Raw genomic sequence first — 21,763 nt, 5'->3', positions numbered from 1 at the left:
ATGTGGAGAGGATGTTTCCTACAGTGGGGTAGAGTAGGACCAGAGGGCACAGATAGAGTGAATGTGGAGAGGATGTTTCCTACAGTGGGGGAATCTAGGACCAGAGGGCACAGATGGAGTGAATGTGGAGAGGATGTTTCCTACAGTGCGTTAGAGTAGGACCAGAGGGCAGAGATAGAGTGAATGTGGAGAGGATGTTTCCTACAGTGGGGTAGAGTAGGACCAGAGGGCACAGATAGAGTGAATGTGGAGAGGATGTTTCCTACAGTGGGGTAGAGTAGGACCAGAGGGCACAGATAGAGTGAATGTGGAGAGGATCTTTCCTACAGTGGTGGAGTCTAGGACCAGAGGGCACAGATACAGTTAATGTGGAGAGGATGTTTCCTACAGTGGGGGAGTCTAGGACCAGAGGGCACAGATAAGTACAAAATTACCTGCTGTTCTACAGGTCCTTCACTGTGGAGATGTACTACAGAAATGAAAGTTCTTCTGCACCATACCCCTTAACTCTTCCAGCCTGCACCCAAAAGTGTCCCTTGGATAAGTTCATCCAGATTGCCAAAAGAGTGGTACCTGATGACTGGAGAAAGGAATGTGGCCATCGCAGTAACCACTGCCAAATCGGTAAGTCTCTGACAGAGAGCTGCAGTGTTGGTAGCAGCTGACCCCGACTGAGTAGCTGGCGATCATCCCTTCAAGTCTCAGCAATGCTTCTCCCATCCAGTTTAATGTGAAGTTCAGAAGCAGCTTAATGATGTTAGGAGTTGGTCCCAACAGTGGAGAGGGCCAGTAACTTGCATTGGAACTGTGACCCCTTGGCCCAACATCAATAGGTTGGGTCATGGGGGTGGCCGTGAGTGGGCAAGGGCCAGGGGAGAAGCAAAAATATGTCCCTTTTAATGTGAGACTGTGGATTGGCAGCGGAGACTGCATTATAATGGAGACGGAACTGGGAAACGTTTTTGCGGCCTGAAGCAGCCTCCTGAAACAAAAATGATGGGTTTATTCAACCATTTTCTGTCTATTCACAGAATGCTCAATCCACATTACATTCTCCCACGCGCTTTCATTTAACCTTATGAAACCTTAGTCGATAACCTTATTTGAAGCCCCTTTACAGCAATCTTCTGGAAGTCCCAATGCCCTCCGTTGCTAGGTGCCATCATTTATTTGATGGTTGGAAGTACCCTCACTGGCATCATGCTCTGGTATGCCAGTCTGAATGTGCAGGCGTGTAAGAAGCTGCAGAGAGAAGTGGACTTGGCTCAATACACCGTAGACACATTCCTCCCCTCCATCGGTAGTATCTACAGGAGGTGCTATCCAGCCCATCATTAAAGATTCACCATCTAAGCCATGTCCCCTTCTCACAGCTTCCTTCTGGCAGGAAGCTTTAAGTCCCATGCCGTCAGATTCATGAACAGTGGTGAGTTTTGCCGAAATCAGTGCTGTACTGGTATGTTCCTGTAACCTTGCACTGTCCGTTGTGTTGTGTGACACAAACTGCATTGCTGCAGGCTAATTGTTGCTTCCTGTGGATGCACAACCATGTGCAAAAGAGTGAAAGATTGAAAGAGTGCAGAAAAAAATTACAGGATGCTGTTAGGACTTGATCTCAGTTATAGGGAAAGGTTGAATAGGTTAATACTTTATTCGCTGGAGTTTAAGAGAATGAGGGGAGATTTAATAGAGGTGTACAAAATTATGAGGGGTATAGATAGGGTAAACGCAGGCAGGCTTTTTTCACTGAGGTTGGGTGAGACTGCAACCGTCGGTCATGGAAAAGGGTGGAAGGTGAAATGTTTAAAGGAACATGAATGGGAACTTGTTCACTCAGAGGGTGGTGAGATTGTGGGATGAGCTTCCAGTGGGTTTGATTTCAATATCAAAGAGAAATTTGGTTGGGTACATGGATAGAAGGGGTATGGTCCTGCTTCAGGTTGACGAGAATAGGTAGTATGATAGGTTGGCATGGACTAGATGGGCCAAATACCCTGTTTCTACACTTTGATTCAAGTGCACGGTGAAGTCCATGTGGTGATGGGGGTCCATCAAAGTGCGCAGGTGCAGGCTGCAAGCACGGTCTCCAGACGATACGGTGGTTTCCCTGACTCTCTGCTCTCTCCCTCTCTTCACAGAGCTGATCCTGGGCCTGGCTGTGGGCTGCTGTCTTGCCCTGCTCCTCATTATGCTGATTATACTGCTCCTTTGCCGGAACAAAGATCAATACTTGGGCTACCAGAAAGTGGCTGAGGAAAATGAGGGGACTGAGAGGACTTTGATCTGATCAGGGCACAGAATAAAGAGAGGCCCTGTGACTGGGGGAGTGGGGAGCAGTCTGACCATAGCTGAGGCAGCTTACTTTTCCTAGATGCTGCCTGGCCTGCTGAGTTCCTCCAGCATTTTGTGTGTTGCTCGTATTTCTGGCATCTACAGATTTTCTCCTGTTTGTGACTCCCTCTGGTTTGTCACCCTTCAGATTTCACCTATCACCTTCTGCTTCTCTCCCCCCTCCCCCCACCTTTTTAAATCCACTCAGTTTTTTTCTCCACTCCTGCCGAAGGGTTTTGGCCCAAAATGTCAACTGTACTCTTTCCCTAGATGCTGCCTGGCCTGCTCCTCAAGCATTTTGTGTTGGTTACTTTAAATTGGTTTTGTTTTGTGCAATTTCAACTCCACTCTTTACATTGTCTGAAGTGTAATTTCTGCAGAAAAGGAATACTCTTTGAAAAAAGACCTTGAGTAAAGGGGAAGGTAGGCAGGAAAGCTGCACTGGATACTTGATTCTTTAGTAAAGCTGGGTGGGAACAGTGACCTCTGTCCCATAACCATTCCAGTAGACACAAGGAGGCAGCCCATCGCTGTGGTCTCTGGCACCTCTGAGAGTTGCCAGGTCAGTCTCATTATGTTACACAAGCTGCATCCCTGCAAACCTGAGGCTGCCTGTGGAAATCCATTGGTGTGAAAGATGCGCGTGGGGGTATTGTACCATTGGCTGCAGCTTCTCTACATTCCAGTCATGTACAACCAGATCCTGGACAGCCATGAGATAAAGCAACCAAACAATGCTCTATGTTCTGTTTGAATAATGTTTGGGACAAAAAGGATTGCTTTTGGTCTTTTTCACTAACCCATCTCTACCTCTTGAGTCCTGGGATTTGTTGCATGGGTATCAATATTTTTCTCAGTGTCAGTTTTGTGTTCTGGTGGGAATAGTTACATCCAGTGCAAATGTTTACATGTGTGCTTCTTTTGCCTTCCATTAGGAAATTCACCTGCTGCTTTTATTTGGAAATGTTGATTTTTTAATATATAGCTCTTTAAAAAAAGCCAGCCTGTGATGCTAAGTGAGTTTGCATTGTCTCCGCACAGCTGGGAGGGAAAGTGTAGGAGAGAGAGAGAATCGAGATATTCCACAACTACTTGCTTGTAGTGATAGGAAATGCAAGTTCTCATGGAAGATCCCTTTACCCTTCTCTTTTCTCCTCAGCTGGTATTCTCTCTAAAATTTGTTCTCTTTAGTCTGCTGGTTCAGTTCTATGTGTAAACGTCAAGGCTAGCTAGTGTGTATTTTGGTGGGTCAGCATGGACAGGTTGGGCTGAAGGGCCTCCATGCTGTATTGCTCTATCACTTCCAGCTGGAAGGCTAGGGAGAGAGAGTGACTGAAGATGCTGTGCTGTTGTGAAAACCCAAATGACCTTCAGTGACCCTTACCCAGTGTGAAGTGGTTTAACCAGCTGCCTAGTGTATGAATTAAAAGACAGTTCACTACTGTTCCCTTAATATCAGAATGTAATTGCTGAACTTGATGAAACCCCTCCTCCCCACACAGTTTTATTCTGACTCCTGCCCCCTTCCTTTCCCAGTCCTGAAATGTCAGCTGATTATTCCTCTCTGTCGATGCTGAGGGGAATAAACAGTTGATGTTTCTCCAGTATTTTATGTGTTGCTCAAGATCCGCTGGTTCTCCTTCAGAAATAACTTGTCCTTCACTATTAGCACTTGTATAACTGGAGATCAGAAAATTGAGGCAATTTGACAAAAATCCATTGTGACATCCTTTTTGTTCTATACTGCTGCTCTTTCAGTATTAAAGCTATAATTACACTCTTTGATAAGTTAAATATTAATAACAGTCACATTAAGGTCAGTTCCTCCTTTGGAAGGGACTGGTCCTCCACAAGATGGGACTAATCGAAACATTTAAGTGGATATCTTTTCCATAAAGAATGACAGAGTCTATAATTCTCCTCCAAAAGTGAGGGGATACTACTTAATGTTGGAACTTAGCAAAGTGGCAAGGTTTTGATTGGGTACAGGTAACTAAGGGTCAGAAGGCAAAAGCAAATTCAAAGCACAACTCACCGAACTGACTGGCCAAAGGGCAGGCACCTTCCAGCTCCTCTTTCTGACTGTATGGGGCTTTATTTTTGTTATACTTCAGAACCATTTCTATTGAAAGGTACAGTGTACTCAAACAAAGTGTGAATTTCTCAGCATTTTGTACGTTGCTTGCAATAAAGATCGCCTTTTCTCTCCCCAGCTTGAATAATGCTGCATTTCTCTATGACTCGATGATTTATCAGCAGCTGAATTAAATGTGAATGTGATGTATTTGTAATTGTATTAAAGTTAAAATTTGAAACTATTTTTAAGACCTTCTAAGACGTCACAGATGAGATCATTAGACAAAATGAGAGCACACTGGACTGGGGATAATACACTGCCTGAATTGAGGGTTGGTTAGCTTCAGCAAAAACACCCAAGTTAGGATGTTCACGGATGATCAGTGTTTAGGCCACAGCTGATTTGTTTGGAGGGGATGCATCAAATTTTGCTGATGAGATGAAGCTGGGTGGTAATTGTGAAGAGGGAGGGGAAGTTTTCCAGGGAAATAGTTGTGTGTGTTTACTGAGATACAGCATGAAATAGACACTTCTGGTCACACCGTCCATTTTCTGCTTAGATTCGTGTCATTTTGCAGACTGATCAGCGTCAATCTGAGTTGGCATCAGGGGTCAGAGTCAACTACAGGAAGAGCGAGGCCATTCTCTTTGGCAGCTGGCCTGATTGATTCAATGTCCTCTACACTGTCGGGTTTGACTACCTGAAGGTACAGGGCATATGTTTTGTGGAGTATATTTTTACATGGCGTGATTGAAAGGTGTGGTGTCGAGGGATTCAGATGTCCTTGTATGCAATCACTGCAAGTTAATGCCCAGGTGGATTGGAGGAGGATACTGGTGGGGATGATGGCAGAACAGAGATGACTTAAGTTTCTGGGAATAGTTCACAAGATGCAGGGTAGATATGTCCCACAGAAGTTGTTCTCAAATGGCAGGGCTAGGCAACTGTGGCTAACAAGGGAAATTATGGACTGCATAAAAACCAAGGAAAAGGCATATAAGGATGAAATGGGATGATGGGGAAGCTTCTAAAATCCAACAAAACACAACTAAAAAGCTACAAGAAGAGAAAAGATGAAACATGAGGGCAGACTAACCAAGATACCAAGGTTTTTTCAGTTATATAAGGAGTAAAAGGGAGGTGACAGTTGATATTGGACCACCGGAAAATGATGCTGATGAGATAGTAATGGGGGACAAAGAAATGGTACATGAACTTAATAAGAACTTTGAGCAGTCTTCAGTGTGCCAGAGGTCTGTCAGTGTCAGGGAGCAGGAGTGAGTGCCATTGCTATTACAAAAGAAAAAGTGCCAGGCAAACTGAAAGGTCTTAAGGTGGATAAGTCACCTGGACCAGATGGACTACATCCCAGAGTGCTGACAAGAGGTTACTGACGAGATAATGGATGCATTCGTCATGATTTTTCAAGAATCACTTGATTCTGACATGGTCCTAGAGGACTGGAAGATTGCAAATGTCACTCTTTAAGAAGGGAGAAAGGCAAAAGAAAGTAAATTATAGGCCAGTTAGCCTAACCTCAGTGGTTGAGGAAGTGTTGGAGTCTATTATTAAGGATGAAGTTTACTTGGATTTACAGAAGGTGTTTGATAAGGTGCCATACATGAGGCTGCTTAACAAGATAAAACCCTATGATGTTACAGGAAAGATACTGGCAGGGATATAGGAATGGCTGACAGACAAGTGTTATGTAACCAGCAACAATGAATATTAATCGAGACAGGTTTTATGAAAACAACCAAACATTTATTAAACATATATAAACGATAAGGGAAAAAAAAAACAAAGGAAAACTTTAACCGGAGGTTAACAGGTACGCAGCTGTTCACCAACTCGCCACTCGGCTCTGGTTCTTAAAATGTTAAATGCGAAAACAGTTCTTAAAGTGATACAATCAGGTACAGTTCTTAAACTGATAACTTCGAAAGTCCAACAGTTTTACACATTCAATTGAGAGAGACTTCTCTGGAGAAAGATTTCTTCACCGACGCACCTTTACTGCTGGTTCCGTCCAGAGGATTCCCAATGCTGAAAATAAACAGTTTAAATCGACTGACCTTAAATTCCTTTTAGAGAGAGAGAGCCTTTTTGCATGAACTCATTGCGCTATTGCAAGAGTTATCTCAATGCAGGTTCTCTTCAACAAAGACTCAATAAGGTCGATCCTTTATTAAACTGCCCAACGATGCCAACTTCTCTCAATCCTTCACTTCTTCACTCTCCCTTCAAAACTGTCGGAATTGAGTAAATTGGCACTTCCAGCCACAAATTTCCAGTCCAAATACAGTATCTTGTAAGAGAACGCACCTTCCGTTTTAAAAATGAAACTGTGTCACAAAAACAAACACGCAACAGAAACGGAGGCACAACACGTTCTACCTGGAAATCTACAAACTCAAAAACCTACTGCGTCACCTGAGTCGACCCTTATATAGTCACGGGGCACATGTCATCACGTGACCTCACATTGATGGGAAAATCACATCAGGTGACCTCCAAAAGACCATTACATCATTCTCACAAAAAAAACAGATCTCCTTGAGCACGTAACATCTCCCTCCAAAAAAAAATTTTTGGTCTTTTGAAGAACAAAAATTTAACAATTTATACAAAAAAAATACAAAGGTATAAAATTTACAAAATACACAACATATACAATCTTGTCTTTCAGCCCTTTGCAAACTAATGTACAGTAGGAGTGTTACAAATGATAAAATATCACACCAAAAAAAAATTTTTCATTGTACATTTAACATCTAGACAGTCAGCGATCATATTATCTTTACCCTTGACATGAGTGATCAAAATATTGTACTCCTGTAACACTAAACTAGATCATTAAATCGGAGTTTAATTTCCTTAACACTTTTCCTTAACAGTCACAGTGGCAACTTCTCTCTCATAATACGGTTTTATCATATTTATATGACACAGCTGTGCTGTCTTTCTCCTATCTGGGGTTTTTAACCACATAATCCACTTCATTTACCTTAGAATTAATCTCATAAGGACCATGGAATTTTGCTTGTAATGGGTTTGTTTGCACTGGGAAAAGAACCAACACCTCATCTCCAGGCTTAAATGACTTCATCCTAGCTTCCTTATCATACCACGTCTTCATCTTCTCTTGAGCTAACTTTAAATTTTCCTTGGCCAAACTACAAGCTTTGTACAATCTGTCTTTAATTTTCAAAACATAATCTAGCAAACTAGTATGTACTTTTTTATTAATCCACCGTTCCTTCAACAAAGCCAAAGGTCCTCAAACTTATGTCCAAACACAAGTTCAAAAGGACTAAAACCTAATGATTCCTGTACTGCCTCCCTTACTGCAAAAAAGTAGTAAATGTATACCTTCATCCCAATCCTTTTCATTTTCTACACAATATGTCCTCATCATAGTTTTTAATGTAGAATGAAATCTCTCCAAGGCTCCTTGTGATTCCGGATGATAGGCTGAGGAAATAATCTGCTTTGCTCCCAGTTTATAAACTATCTGCTGAAACAACCCAGACATAAAATTACTTCCTTGATCTGATTGTATTTCCTTAGGCAAACCAAAATAAGTGAAGAATATTATAAGAGCCTTTGTCACAGTTTTGGTTGTTATATTCCTAAGAGGTACTGCCTCTGGAAACCTAGATGCTGTGCACATAATAGTTAATAAATATTGATGTCCAGTTTTAGTTTTTGGCAAAGGACCTACACAGTCTACAATGATTTTTGAAAACGGCTCACCAAATACAGGAATTGGTTGCAGTGGGGCCACTGGAGTAACCTGATTAGGTTTACCAACGATTTGACATGTATGACACGTTCTACAAAATGTCGCCACATCTTGTCTTAAACTAGGCCAATAAAAATGTTTAGAAACTTTGTTCATAGTTTTCTTTACCCCTAAATGACCACCCAAAGGAATACTATGAGCCATAGTCAAAATCTCATTTTGGTAAATTTTAGGAACAACAACCTGATGATTAACTTCCCATTCCTAACTAGCAGGAATTGTAGGCGATCTCCACTTTCTCATTAATACCCCCTTTTCAAAATAATATCCAACTGGTACTTTTCCAATTTCACCATCTGGAAGAGCTTGTTCTTTTAATTAACTATCTCAGGATCCCTAACCTGCTCTGCTATCATCTCCTTCCGAGATGAAGACAAATCTTCCTGATCAGACTTACCACCAAAATCCTGATCAAATAAGGCAGGTAAGAAAATTTCTGATACATCCACAAAATTCAACTCTTGATTTGAACTGTCATGGGTAACAACCACATCCTTTACATCAATCTTTTTAGCCATAGCTCTTGTTACAACACAGGAAGAATCTGTGTTAGAATCCCTCTGTGGTTCCTAAGAATTTGAAATTATTGTCAAATGCACTTCAGGAAAAACTTGTCCACCTGCTAAATCATTCCCTAACAAAAGAGAAACATCATTCACAGGTAAACTGGATTGTAGTCCTACTTTAACAACCCCTGTAACTAATCCTGACCTTAAATTTACTCTATGTAAATGTACTGGCATAAGGGCACTCCCTACTCCTCATATAATTTACCTCACCAATGTCAGACTCATCACTAAACCTTAACACACTATCTAATATTAGTGATTGTGAAGTTCCAGTATCTCTAAGTATCCTTATTGGTACTGCATTGGATCCTTCTTTCAAGGATACAAATCCTTCTGTTATAAAAAGCCTCATATCCCTTCTTAACTTGGTCAGACTCTGACACATCTTCATTACCATTTTCTAAACCCTGTGGTTTTACAGGTTTTCCAATATGCTGCACACAAGCATCTGGGGCCACTTCTTTCTCTTTCCGTTTCAATCGGAAGCAATTAGCCGCTACATGTCCAGGTTTCTTACAATAATTACAAATAATACCAAAATGTCTTTCCTTCACATGTCTCCCTTCATGCTTACTTTTCTCACTAACTTCAGATTTAATGTCTGACTTACCTTGACTCTCTGTGCTAGTTTTCCTTTTAAAAATTTACCTGAAGAAAATTTATTCTTGTGAATTAAAACATACTCATCAGCCAATTTAGCAATCTCCTGCAATGTAGCAGTGTCCTGTTCGTTTAAGTATGTTCTCACTTCAACAGGAATACTTCTTTTAAATTCCTCCTGCAAAATCAGCTCTTTCAATTTATTATACTCCCCATTCACATTTTTAGAGGAAACTCATCTCTCAAAACACACAGATTTCTTGTAGGCAAATTCCACATGTTTTTTCCACCAATTTCTTTAAACTTCTAAATCTTTCTCTATACGCTTCTGGAATCATCTCGTATGCCTTTAATATATGCTGTTTAACAATATCATAATCCAGTGCTTGCTCAGCATTTAAAGCTGTATAAACTTGTTGTGCCTTGCCTCTAATTACACTTTGTAACATCACTGGCCATTGGTCCTTCGGCCACTTTAAACTCAGAGCAACTGTTTCGAAATGTTGGAAATATGCATCCACATCAGCTTCATTAAATGGAGGAGCCAAAACAACCTGACGACTAGCAATAAATTGTTTTGTAGAACCAGAAGACTGATTCCCAGACCTTATTTTCTCCATCTCTAGCTCAAATTTCCTCTGGTTTTCAGTTTCTCTTTCTCTCATTTCCACCTTAAATCTTTCAAACTTTAACTGTTCAAGATGCAACTGCATTTCCAGATTACTCATTGGAAACTTCTCTAACACCTCCTCCTCAAAATATTCCAAATTAATATAATGTTCAGCAATTTTCCTTTGTATGAAAGCCTTGGTAGAATTTCTCGTAATTCCTTTAATATCCAACTTCTTAGCAATCCTCAATACCACAGGTTTTCTCGCATTCTCCAAATATCCCGAGTCAGGTGTCTTCAAAAACCCGTTAACATCCATTGTTGCCAAATACAACACACACCAATCAAACCAAAAAAAAATTGGATATTCCCCTTTTCCAAATCAAAATGGCAATTACCAGCACTTAAACTCAAAATCGGAACATATCCCAGACGAGCCCCCACAAAATTATGTTACATAACCGGCAACAATGAATGTTAATCGAGACAGGTTTTATGAAAACAACCAAACATTTATTAAACACATATAAACGATAAGGGAAAAAAAAAACAAAGGAAAACGTTAACCGGAGGTTAACAGGTACGCAGCTGTTCACCAACTCGCCACTCGGCTCTGGTTCTTAAAATGTTAAATGTGAAAACAGTTCTTAAAGCGATACAGTCAGATACAGTTCTTAAACCGATAACTTCGAAAGTCCAACAGTTTTACACATTCAATTGGGAGAGACTTCTCTGGAGAAAGATTTCTTCACCAACGCACCTTTACTGCTGGTTCCGTCCAGAGGATTCCCGATGCTGAAAATAAACAGTTTAAATCGACTGACCTTAAATTCCTTTTAGAGAGAGAGAGAGCCTTTTTGCATGAACTCATTGCGCTATTGCAAGAGTTATCTCAATGCAGGTTCTCTTCAACAAAGACTCAATAAGGTCGATTCTTTATTAAACTGCCCAACGATGCCAACTCCTCTCGATCCTTCATTTCCATGAATTCTTCACTCTCCCTTCAAAACTGTCGGAATTGAGTAAATTGGCACTTCCAGCCACAAATTTCCAGTCCAAATACCCTATCTTGTAAGAGAACGCACAACCATTTTAAAAATGCAACTGCGTCACAAAAACAAACACGCAACAGAAACGGAGGCACAACACGTTCTACCTGGAAATCTACAAACTCAAAAACCTACTGTGTCACCTGAGTCGACCCTTATATAGTCACGGGGCACATGTCATCACGTGACCTCACATCGGTGGGAAAATCATATCAGGTGACCTCCAAAAGACCATTACATCATTCTCACAAAAAAAAACAGATCTCCTTGAGCATGTAACACAAGAGGCAGTGAGTGGGAATAAAAGGGGCCTTTTCTGGTTGGCTGCCAATGACTAGTGGTGTTCCTCAGGGGTCAGTATTGGAACTGTTATCCTTCACATTGTTTGTCAAGGATTTAGATAATAGAATTGATGGCTTTGTGGCAAAGTTTGCAGATGATACAAAAGATAGGTGGAGGGGTAGGTACAGCTGAGGAAACAACGTGATTACAGCAGGACTTAGACCAATTGGAAGAATAGGCAAAAAAGTAGCAGATGGAATACAGTATTGGGACATGTACGATGATGCGTTTTGGTAAAAGGAACAATAGTGCAGACTATTATCTAAATGGAGAGAAGGTTCAAACATCAGAGGTGCAGAGGGACTTGGGATTCCTCACGCCAGATTCCCAGAAGGTTAATTTACAGATTGACAATAGACAATAGGTGCAGGAGTAGGCCATTTGGCCCTTCGAGCAAGCACCACCATTCACTGTGATCATGGCTGATCATCCACAATCAGTATCCATTTCCTGCCTTATCCCCATAACCTTTGATTTCGCTATCTTTAAGAGCTCTATCCATCTCTTTCTTGAAAGCATCCAGAGACTTCGCCTCCACTGCCTTCTGGGTGAAAAAGTTTTTCCTCAACTCCGTTCTAACTGGCCTACCCCTTATTCTTAAACTGTGGCCTCTGGTTCTGGACTCGCCCATCAGCAGGAACATGCTTCCTGCCTCCAGCGTGTCCAATCCCTTAATAATCTTATGTGTTTCAGTCAGATCCCCTCTCAACCTTCTAAATTCCAATGTATACAAGCCCAGTCGCTCCAATCTTTCAACATATGACAGTCCTGCCATCCCAGGAATTAACCTTGTGAACCTACGCTGTACTCCCTCAATAGCAAGGATGTCCTTCCTCAAATTTGGAGACCAAAACTGCACACAGTACTCCAGGTGTGGTCTCATCAGGGCCCTGTTCAGCTGCAGAAGGACTTCTTTGTTCCTATACTCAATTCCTCTTGTTATAAAGGCCAGCATGCCATTAGCTTTCTTCATTGCCTGTTGTACGTGCATGCTTGCTTTCAGTGACTGATGTACAAGAACACCGAAAGCTCGTTTACTTCCCCTTTTCCTAACTTGACTCCATTTAGATAATAATCTGTTCTTACCACCAAAGTGGATAACCTCACATTTATCCACATTAAACTGCATCTGCTATGCATCCACCCACTCACCCAGCCTAAGTCACCCTGCATTCTCATAACATCTTCCTCACATTTCACACTGCCACCCTGCTTTGTGTCATCTGCAAATTTGCTAATGTTACTTTTAATCCCTTCATCTAAATCATCAATGTATATTGTAAACAGCTGCGGTCTCAGCACTGAACCCTGTGGTACCCGACTGGTCACCGCCTGCCATTTCCAAAGGGACCCGTTAATCGCTACTCTTCATTTCCTGTCAGCCAGCCAATTTTCAATCCATGTCAGTACTCTGCCCCCAATACCATGTGCCCTAATTTTGCCCACTAATCTCATATGTGGGACTTTATCAAAGGCTTTCTGAAAGTCCAGGTACACTACATCCACTGGCTGTCCCTTGTCCATTTTCATAGTTACATCCTCAAAAAATTCCAGAAGATTAGTCAAGCACGATTTCCCCTTCGTAAATTTATGCTGACTCCGACCGATCCTGTTACTGCTATCCAAATGTGTCATAATTCCATCTTTTATAATTGACTCCAGCATCTTTCCCACCACTGACATCAGGCTAACTGGTCTATAATTCCCTGTTTTCTCTCTCCCTCCTTTCTTGAAAACTGGAGTCTGTGGAAAAGGCGGCAAATGCAATGTTGGCATTTATTTTGAGGTGAATAGAATATAAAAGCAAGCAAGTAATACTGAGCTTTAATAAGACACTAGTCAGGCTACACTTGGAATATTGCCAACAGTTATGGGCCCCACATCTCAGAAGGGGTGCGTTGCCATTGGAGAGAGTCACAAGGATGATTCTGGGAATGAAGGGGTTAACATGAGGAACATTTGGCCACCTTGGGCCTGTACTCACTGGAATTCAGAAGAATATATGGGGATCTCATTGAAACCTACCTAACGTTGAAAGGACCAGTTAGAGTGGATGTTTCCAGTGGTGGTGGTGGTGTGGTTATCCAGAACTAGAAGGCACAGCCTCAAAATTGAGGGGTGACCTTTTAGAACAGAGGTTAGGAGGAATTTGTTTAGCCAAAGAGTAGTGAATCTGTGGAATGCTCTGCCACAGACTGCAGTGGAGGCCAAGTCCATGGGTATATTTAAAGTGGAAGTTGATTGGTTTTCTGATCGGTCAGGGCAAAGGATATGGTAAGAAAGCGGGTGTATGGGGTCCAAGATCAGCCATGATAGAATGACAGAGCAGACTCAATAGGCTGAATGGCCTAATTTTGCTCCTATGTCTTATGGTCTTATGTATTGGAAACAATTATTGCAGAGAATTTGAGAAGCGTATATCTTGCTTCAATTACATGAAAAAATTTAAAATATCTGCAGAGACTAAATTTGAAAATGCTGGAACTAAGCAGGTTGGGCTGCATCTACGAAGAGACAATTAACATTTCAGGTCAAAGATGCTTTGTCAGAAACTGGAAAGGAGACAAATCAGCTCACTAAGCTGTGGGGAAGATAACGTCTGATGGACTAAAAAGGAGGTGACTATGGAGATAAGTTGTAAACAATTATCAAAATCAGATTTATTATCATTGACTTTGATAATGTGAATTTGTTTTGCAGCAGCAAATATAGTGAATTTGTTTTGCAGCAGCAAATATATAGAATTACTATTAGTTGCAAAAAGGAATATTACAGTATATGGGTTCGTGGACCATTTGTTGAGTGTAGATGTTGCTAGAAATTCAGTATTTCTCAGATACAGAAATGAGTCTCATTGGCACAGTAACTCCATCGAATTGGGAACAACGTCCATCCGATCCCTTTAGAGAGTAAAAATCACATGTCATATAGACTGGATATATAAATCAAGATTTATACACAAATTAGCAGCAGACTTTGTTGGATTACCAGATTTATTTCTTAAAGTGCTTTTAATACAAAAGTAACATGAAAGACATGGATAATACTTCCAATATTACATTGGCCAAGAAAGGATGTCATGTATCATATTGATGGTGGTGGTGGTTAGGGTGGTCATCATTTATAAATATGAGATCATCCGTGGAAGACAGAGTTACCAGCCATTGTCTCTGCTTCCATTCCCTTCAAGGAAGTGGTCCTTCGATAACTCAAGGCTTCAGCCAACACAAGGGCGGATGGGAGAGGATCACCATTGTGGCTCATCACAGGAAAGGTTTGGGAATGTTGGTTGGTGTAGACCAGTTGGAGCGATGGACCTGTTTCCGTGCTGTATGACTTTAGGTCACAAAATTCATAGAATTCAATCAGGTGCAGATTAAAGGTGTGGTTTAAGCTACGATGGATATATTTAATATTACAGTTTTTAATCAAAGGACCGGGATAGGCTTTCCAGTCACTCTAGATTAATCTGTACTTCAACATTTCAACCTCTACCCCTCAGCATCATTACTGAACAAGAACCTCCGTCCCAGACTTTCAGATTCCTGATTTTACTCCCTTAAATTTAAGAAAAGCAGAAACCATAAGATTATAAGATACAGGTGCAGAATTTCACCATTGAATCTTCTCCATTTCATCATGGCTGATCTATTTTCCCTCTCAGTCCCAATCTTCTGCCTTCTCCCCATATCCTTTCATGTCTCAATGAATCAAGAATCTATCAACCTCTACCTTAAATATACCCAATGACTTGACTTCTACAGCCACCCGTCGCAACAAATTAAACAGATTCACCACTCTCTGTTACAAAAGGATGCCCCTCTATTCTGAGGCTGTGCCCTCTGGTCTGAGACTCCCTCACCATAGGAAACATCCTCTCCACATCCACTCTACTGAGCCCTTTTAACATTTGATAGGTTTCAATGAGGTTGCCCTTCATTCTTTTGAATTCAAGTGAATATTGGCCCAGAGCCATCAAACGCTCCTCATATGACAAGCCTTTCAATTCTGGAATAATTTCCTTTGAACCCCCTCCAATATCAGCACATCCTTTCTTAGATAAGGAGCCCTAAACTACTCATAAATACTCCAAGTGAGGCCTCACCAGTGCCTTATAAAACCTCAACATGACATCTTTCCTTCTATATTCTAGTCCTCTCAAAATGAGTGCTGACATTGCATTTTCCTTCCTCACCTATTGGAAATAATGAAAAGCTCACGTGTACCCATGGGAAAGAGAGAAGAGTTAGCATGAAACTGGGCTCTATGTTCCTTTCAACAGATACTAAATGACTTGTTGTGTTATCTGTAGTTCATAGTTCAGATTTCAAAGGTCATCAACATTTTGGTTTTGCCTCATATTACAGCTGTTCCAGGTTCTGCAATTCCCGGCAGAGCAAATATGACTGGATACAACAATGGGTCTGTTTTTTTTAAACTACAACATAATCTCTGGCCAAGAACTAATATCTGCAAAGCAGTGAACAGGAATGAACCAAGGGCAGTGGAAACAGACAAAGCAAACGGTCTCTGTTCCTGAAATGTCTCTGTGGTTGAAAGAATGGATGGTGTGAAGTCTAGTGAAATGGTTCTTGCTCAGGGATGGCTTAAATCAGTGCAATTGAAACTGGACACGCTGAGTTTCCTGTTGATAATCTGCTAAATCTGAGAAAATTTACAACTAAGAGCTGTTTATTCCATTGCGTAGATATGGCAAGCTTTCGAAAGAACAGTCAGTGGTCTGAGTCCAGTGTTTAGCTGACCTGCAACACACATAAAAGTTGCTGGTGAACGCAGCAGGCCAGGCAGCATCTCCAGGAAGAGGTGCAGTCGACGTTTCAGGCCGAGACCCTTTGTCAGGACTAACTGAAGGAAGAGTGAGTAAGGGATTTGAAAGTTGGAGGGGGAGAGGGAGATCCAAAATGATAGGAGAAGACAGGAGGGGGAGGGATGGAACCAAGAGCTGGACAGGTGATAGGCAAAAGGGATACGAGAGGATTATGGGACAGGAGGTCCGGGAAGAAAGACGGGGGGGGGGGGGGCACCCAGAGGATGGGCAAGGGGTATATTCAGAGGGACAGAGGGAGAAAAAGGAGAGTGAGAGAAAGAATGTTTGTATAAAAATAAGTAACAGATGGGGTACAAGGGGGAGGTGGGGCATTAGCGTAAGTTAGAGAAGTCGATGTTCATGCCATCAGGTTGGATCGCTCCCTACACAACTCCCTTGTCCCCCCCTCTCTGTATTCTGCAGGGATCGCTGCCTATGGGACTCCCTTGTCCATTCGTCCCCCCCATCCCTCCCCACTGATCTCCCTCCTGGCACTTATCCGCGTAAGCGGAACAAGTGCTACACATGCCCTTACACTTCCTCCCTTACCACCATTCAGGGCCCCAAACAGTCCTTCCAGGTGAGGCAACACTTCACCTGTGAGTCGGCTGGGGTGATATACTGCATCCGGTGCTCCCGATGTGGCCTTTTATATATTGGCGAGACCCGACGCAGACTGGGAGACCGCTTTGCTGAACATCTACGCTCTGTCCGCCAGAGAAAGCAGGATCTCCCAGTGGCCACACGTTTTAATTCCACATCCCATTCCCATTCTGACATGTCTAACCACGGCCTCCTCTACTGTAAAGATGAAGCCACACTCAGGTTGGAGGAACAACACCTTATATTCCGTCTGGGTAGCCTCCAACCTGATGGCATGAACATCGACTTCTCTAACTTCCGCTAAGGCCCCACCTCCCCCTCGTACCCCATCTGTTACTTATTTTTATACACATTCTTTCTCTCACTCTCCTTTTTCTCCCTCTGTCCCTCTGAATATACCCCTTGCTCATCCTCTGGGTCCCACCCCGTCTTTCTTCCCGGGCCTCCTGTCCAATGATCCTCTCGTATCCCTTTTGCCTATTAGCTGTCCAGCTCTTGGCTCCATCCCTCCCCGTCCTGTTTTCTCCTATCATTTTGGATCTCCCCCTCCCCCTCCAACTTTCAAATCCCTTACTCACTCTTCCTTCAGTTAGCCCTGACGAAGGGTCTCGGCCTGAAACGTCGACTGCACCTCTTCCTAGAGATGCTGCCTGGTCTGCTGCGTTCACCAGCAACTTTTATGTGTGTTGCTTGAATTTCCAGCATCTGCAGAATTCCTGTTGTTTGCGTTTAGCTGACCTGACTAGACTGGTTTGAACTGGTCTGAGTTGGAATGAATAAATAAACAAGCAGACTGCTTGGGCCATGGGCCAGATCTAATGAGACGCTGACACAGATGAGTCAGATGAGTCTGAGCCTACAAAAGTGAAGAATTTCAGTACAGGCAGTGACATCTTTGGAGAACAACCATCCACATAGGAAATGTGGAGATTACATTGAGGTCAAGGAGGATGTCTGGCTAGCATAGATTCCTTTTTATTCTTTGACTGTTTAGGGAGGTTCAGGAAAACCTAGTGGGTGTATGCACAGGCAATTAGTTTTGTAAATTTACATGCTTGTTGTTAACTATTAACTGACAAATACTTTGATTGGTTCAGATTCTCTCTGTGCCTAAATGATCATTATTATTGATGATTAATACCTACAACACACACATCTTGGTCAGAGATATTACACATAAGATTCCTCTTGATTAGAATTAATTATAGATTATTTGGCACAGAGGCACATTTGGTAAAGGTTATATTGTACGACAGCGGTCCCCAACCACCGGGCCGCGGACTGGTACCGGGCCGCAAAGCCTGTGGTACCGGGCCGTGAGGAAACGATATGCTTTGGCGATATGAATCAGCTGCACCTTTCCTCATTCCCTGTCACAGTCACTGTTGAGCCATTACACATGCGAGCTCATTATCTGTGTCAGCGCGGCAAGGAGATCAACTCCTCGAGCTTGCAAATGACGGCGGGCTGAAAAGTATGTTTGACATAACATCTCTGCCGGCATTCTGGATCAAAGTCAAGGCTAAATATCCTGAGATAGCCACAAAAGCACCGAAAACGTTGCTTCCAACATATTTCTGCAAAGCGGAGTTTTCTGCAATGAATGCAATGAAAACTAAACTGCAGAATAGACTGGACATAAGGAACCCCCTTCGAGTATCATTGTCTCCCGTCACCCTTCGATGGGACCGTCTTGTTGCAGGGAAACAAGCCCAGGGCTCCCACTGATTCAGCGATATTGGTGTGTTGCAATGATTTTATACATTCATACGGGGAAAATATGTGCTGTGTGTTTAATATCCAAACGTTACTTGAAATGTTATGATGCTATTGACTTATATAACCATATAACAATTACAGCATGGAAACAGGCTATCTCTGCCCTTCTAGTCTGTGCTGATCGCTACTCTCACCTAGTCCCACTGACCTGCACTCAGCCCATAACCCTCCATTCCTTTCCTGTCCATATACCTATCCAATTTTTCTTTAAATGATAATATCAAACCTGCCTCTACCACTTCTACTGGAAGTTCGTTCAACACTTACTTCAAGCTCCCCTGTCCTCCCCTGATAATTGACTTATCACTGTATTCATGCGAGGAAAATATGTGCTGTGTGTTTAATATTACATTTGTTAGATAAACCCTTTTAGAAACGAAATTGAGTGTATTAGCCACTTATCACTTATATTCCAGACGTGATTAACACCCCACTCCCACCCAACCGAACAGAATCGCCAAAACCAATTTGCAGGGGAAAAAAAAATTGGCAGGCGCACACATACGCAGGTTACGCATGCGCACTGGTGCCCGTGCAAGGCTTCATGGTCATTGTAGTCTTTTCGGGGTAAACGCAACATATTTGACTGCTACTCTTGTCCGTTGGCAACCCTACCCCCCACCCCCCCCCCAGGTCGGCCGGTCCACAAGAATATTGTCAATATTAAACCAGTCCACAGTGCAAAAAAGGTTGGGGACCCCTGTTGTACAATACACACTGATCCATTGTGGAGCTCAGGTGTTCAAGGGATTCCTGACCCGTGAATACATCAGTTTAGACATATTGTCTATTAGCACAAGCATTTTACATATGTACAGCATGTTGCCTGACCATTTCCAGTTTGTGTTGACCTGAGACATTACGCCAGTGCCCATTTCTGCCCTCGCTCCAGGGCAGGGCAATCTTGCTGGTTCATTTGGTAAATCCTAGTTTCCCCCTTTGACCTTCCATCACAATGAGAGTTTGTGGAGGTGAGGAGGTTGCATTAGTTTGATCCAATTTCATTTAAAGTGACACAAACAAAGCCGAGGTCCTGTATTCTAATTTGCATGCTGCACTGTACTCCTGTGGCCTCAATGAAAATTGTCACAGATACATTTTAAGAAGGGTCTATGTATCAAAGGATTCCTGGGAACAATTGCATGTTTGAACAACATGCAGCCTATGACACTGACACACCAAGTGTCCAACGTTAAACAGCTCAGCCTGAGCAACATCAGCACTGTCTTTTCCTTGCAGTCGGAGGCAGGGGAAAGGGGACTGAGTTACAGATCATTCACTGGTCACGAGTCAGGCTCCCACTCTGCTGACTGATTCATCAAGGATAAATACATCAAATATTGGAAGGGAAATCACAGCAAAGCAGCTAAGCTGTAAATTTGTATCACAGCAGAATTCTAAACCGGAGGTTCTCCAATGCTGGCTGTTCGATTGGAACCACCTGACTTAAAATAATTTCCACAACACGTTGCAACATTTACATCAGCTTAAACTAAAATCATGGTTTTAGCAAAATGTGACTTGTAAAAGGACAGAAAGCATTTGGTCCCATTGGTTGAGGTATCTTGTCTAGTTATGAAAGAGGACGGAAGGGGCAGAACATTTGATGCTACCACAGATCAGGTAAGTGGCAGTTAAAGTCACATGAATCGTGTTTAAAACTAGGCCTAGATACTCCACCAGTGGCGAGGAGAATGTATGCAGGCTCCGGGCCAGGAGGGAGGGAAGGAGGAATCCAGGTGTGGAGTTCCAGGCTTTGGACCAGAGGTGGGGGACAAAGAACAGAGGTTATGGGGGCTGATGGTAATGAGGGGAGGACACCATGGAGTGGATGAGCACTCCAAAAATCAAAATTGCTGGACAGGACAGCGGTATTGAGCATTGTGGAGAGAAGGCAGAAAGTATGTTTGCCAAGCATGGGTGGGCTGATACCAATGACCTTCCCCACAACACTGCAGTACACAAGGAGACTGCATGGTAAGCTCACATCTCCAGGTTCTTCCAGCAGCCATTGACCTGGATAGATGGAATGTGAGCCTAGTCAGCACTCTTCCTGGTCGTCCAGGCTGAGCAAGCCCATCGATAGTCAGGCCAGCTCGTCGCTGCTGGTTGGCACATGGAGTCGTGATATTTTCCAGTTCCAGCACCAGTACAGTGTCATCCCCAACACGATCAACAGGACAAAGCACACGCTCAATGCCGCAGCCAGCGCCAGCCCTGAAAAAGACAACATCCACTGGCTCATACGGTCCCACAGTAAGGCGACACTGGTTTCAATGCACATAGGACCTTCCCCAGAGACTCAGTTAATTTTCCTTTGGCTGACTCTTTAAAAGCAAGGCCACATCCACTCTTACATGGCCAGGTAAAGTCCTCATATGGAGAAGCAGCTCTATAGTACTGACTTTCTACAACGTTGCTAATATGTACAATTTCACCATTAACATTCACTGTTGGCGTACAAGATTGTTTCCACTAGATTGGCCACATGAGGCACTGTGCTGCTCTGGGACATTCTCTAAGTTTAGACAGGCTATGTAAAAACGGGACGCCCATCCATTTTCTGAATTATCTTAAAGATAAAGCAACATTTAAAAAAAGATACTGAAAGTAAAGCAAAATCATTGCCTGAAGACCCCTCTCACTGTACCACTTAACTAGTGAGTCATCACTTGACAATACTGGTTGAGACCATCATTGAACCCAACTGGTTGAATGGTTTTCTTTCGTGCCCTAATGACTTCAAGTGCAATTCAACATCATCTTTGGAGTAAAGTTGACCAGCACCCTATCCTCCATCCCCACCTTTAACCATTGGCAGACCCAGAGCCTTGTGTACCACCTACAGTGTGCAAGTCAACAAGGCTCTTCAACAGCAACTCACTGACCCACAACTCTCACTGCCCAGAGTTCAAGGGAGGCAGGCACATGGGAACACCACCATCACAGGTTTCCCTCCACCCTTCCAATATGGAAAAATATTGCTATTCCTCTGAGTTTAAAACCCAAAACACTATCTAAAGGAGTTGTGGGAGTACCTTCAACAAAAGACGCTGGCCATTTGAGAGGTGCTTCATCACTACTTTAAGGGCAGGACTGCTGATAGAGAAAAAGAACAACCCCACACTGTTTGCACCATATTCTGACCCCTGCATTCATGAACCTTTAGC

General features: G+C 42.7%; 1 protein-coding gene and 1 long non-coding RNA gene across 3 annotated transcripts in view; one reads left to right on the top strand and one right to left on the bottom strand.

Annotated features, from left to right (window-relative positions):
• Positions 1-400: 400 nt before the first annotated feature.
• On the top strand, positions 401-4,543 carry LOC140205490 (uncharacterized). The gene is made up of 2 exons (XR_011887856.1): positions 401-624; positions 2,139-4,543. It is a non-coding gene; the product is annotated as an uncharacterized lncRNA (long non-coding RNA).
• A 1,607-nt stretch (positions 4,544-6,150) lies between these two features.
• The window catches only part of LOC140205043 (lysosomal acid phosphatase-like), an 87,002-nt gene continuing 71,389 nt past the window's right edge, over positions 6,151-21,763 (bottom strand). The window contains exon 10 of one of the 2 annotated variants that reach the window (XM_072272135.1): positions 6,151-10,787. In XM_072272135.1, the coding sequence (XP_072128236.1) occupies positions 10,706-10,787 (82 nt within the window). In that variant the 3' untranslated portion in view covers positions 6,151-10,705. Of the gene's footprint in view, positions 10,788-17,485; positions 20,811-21,763 lie in introns of those variants that run through there. The other variant, XM_072272133.1, reaches the window with a different exon arrangement.

This window comes from Mobula birostris, chromosome 11 (assembly GCF_030028105.1).
Source record: "Mobula birostris isolate sMobBir1 chromosome 11, sMobBir1.hap1, whole genome shotgun sequence".
NCBI lineage: Eukaryota > Metazoa > Chordata > Chondrichthyes > Myliobatiformes > Myliobatidae > Mobula > Mobula birostris.
The sequence above is the reverse complement of the archived record's forward strand: the minus strand, read 5'-3'. Positions and strand labels throughout refer to the sequence as shown.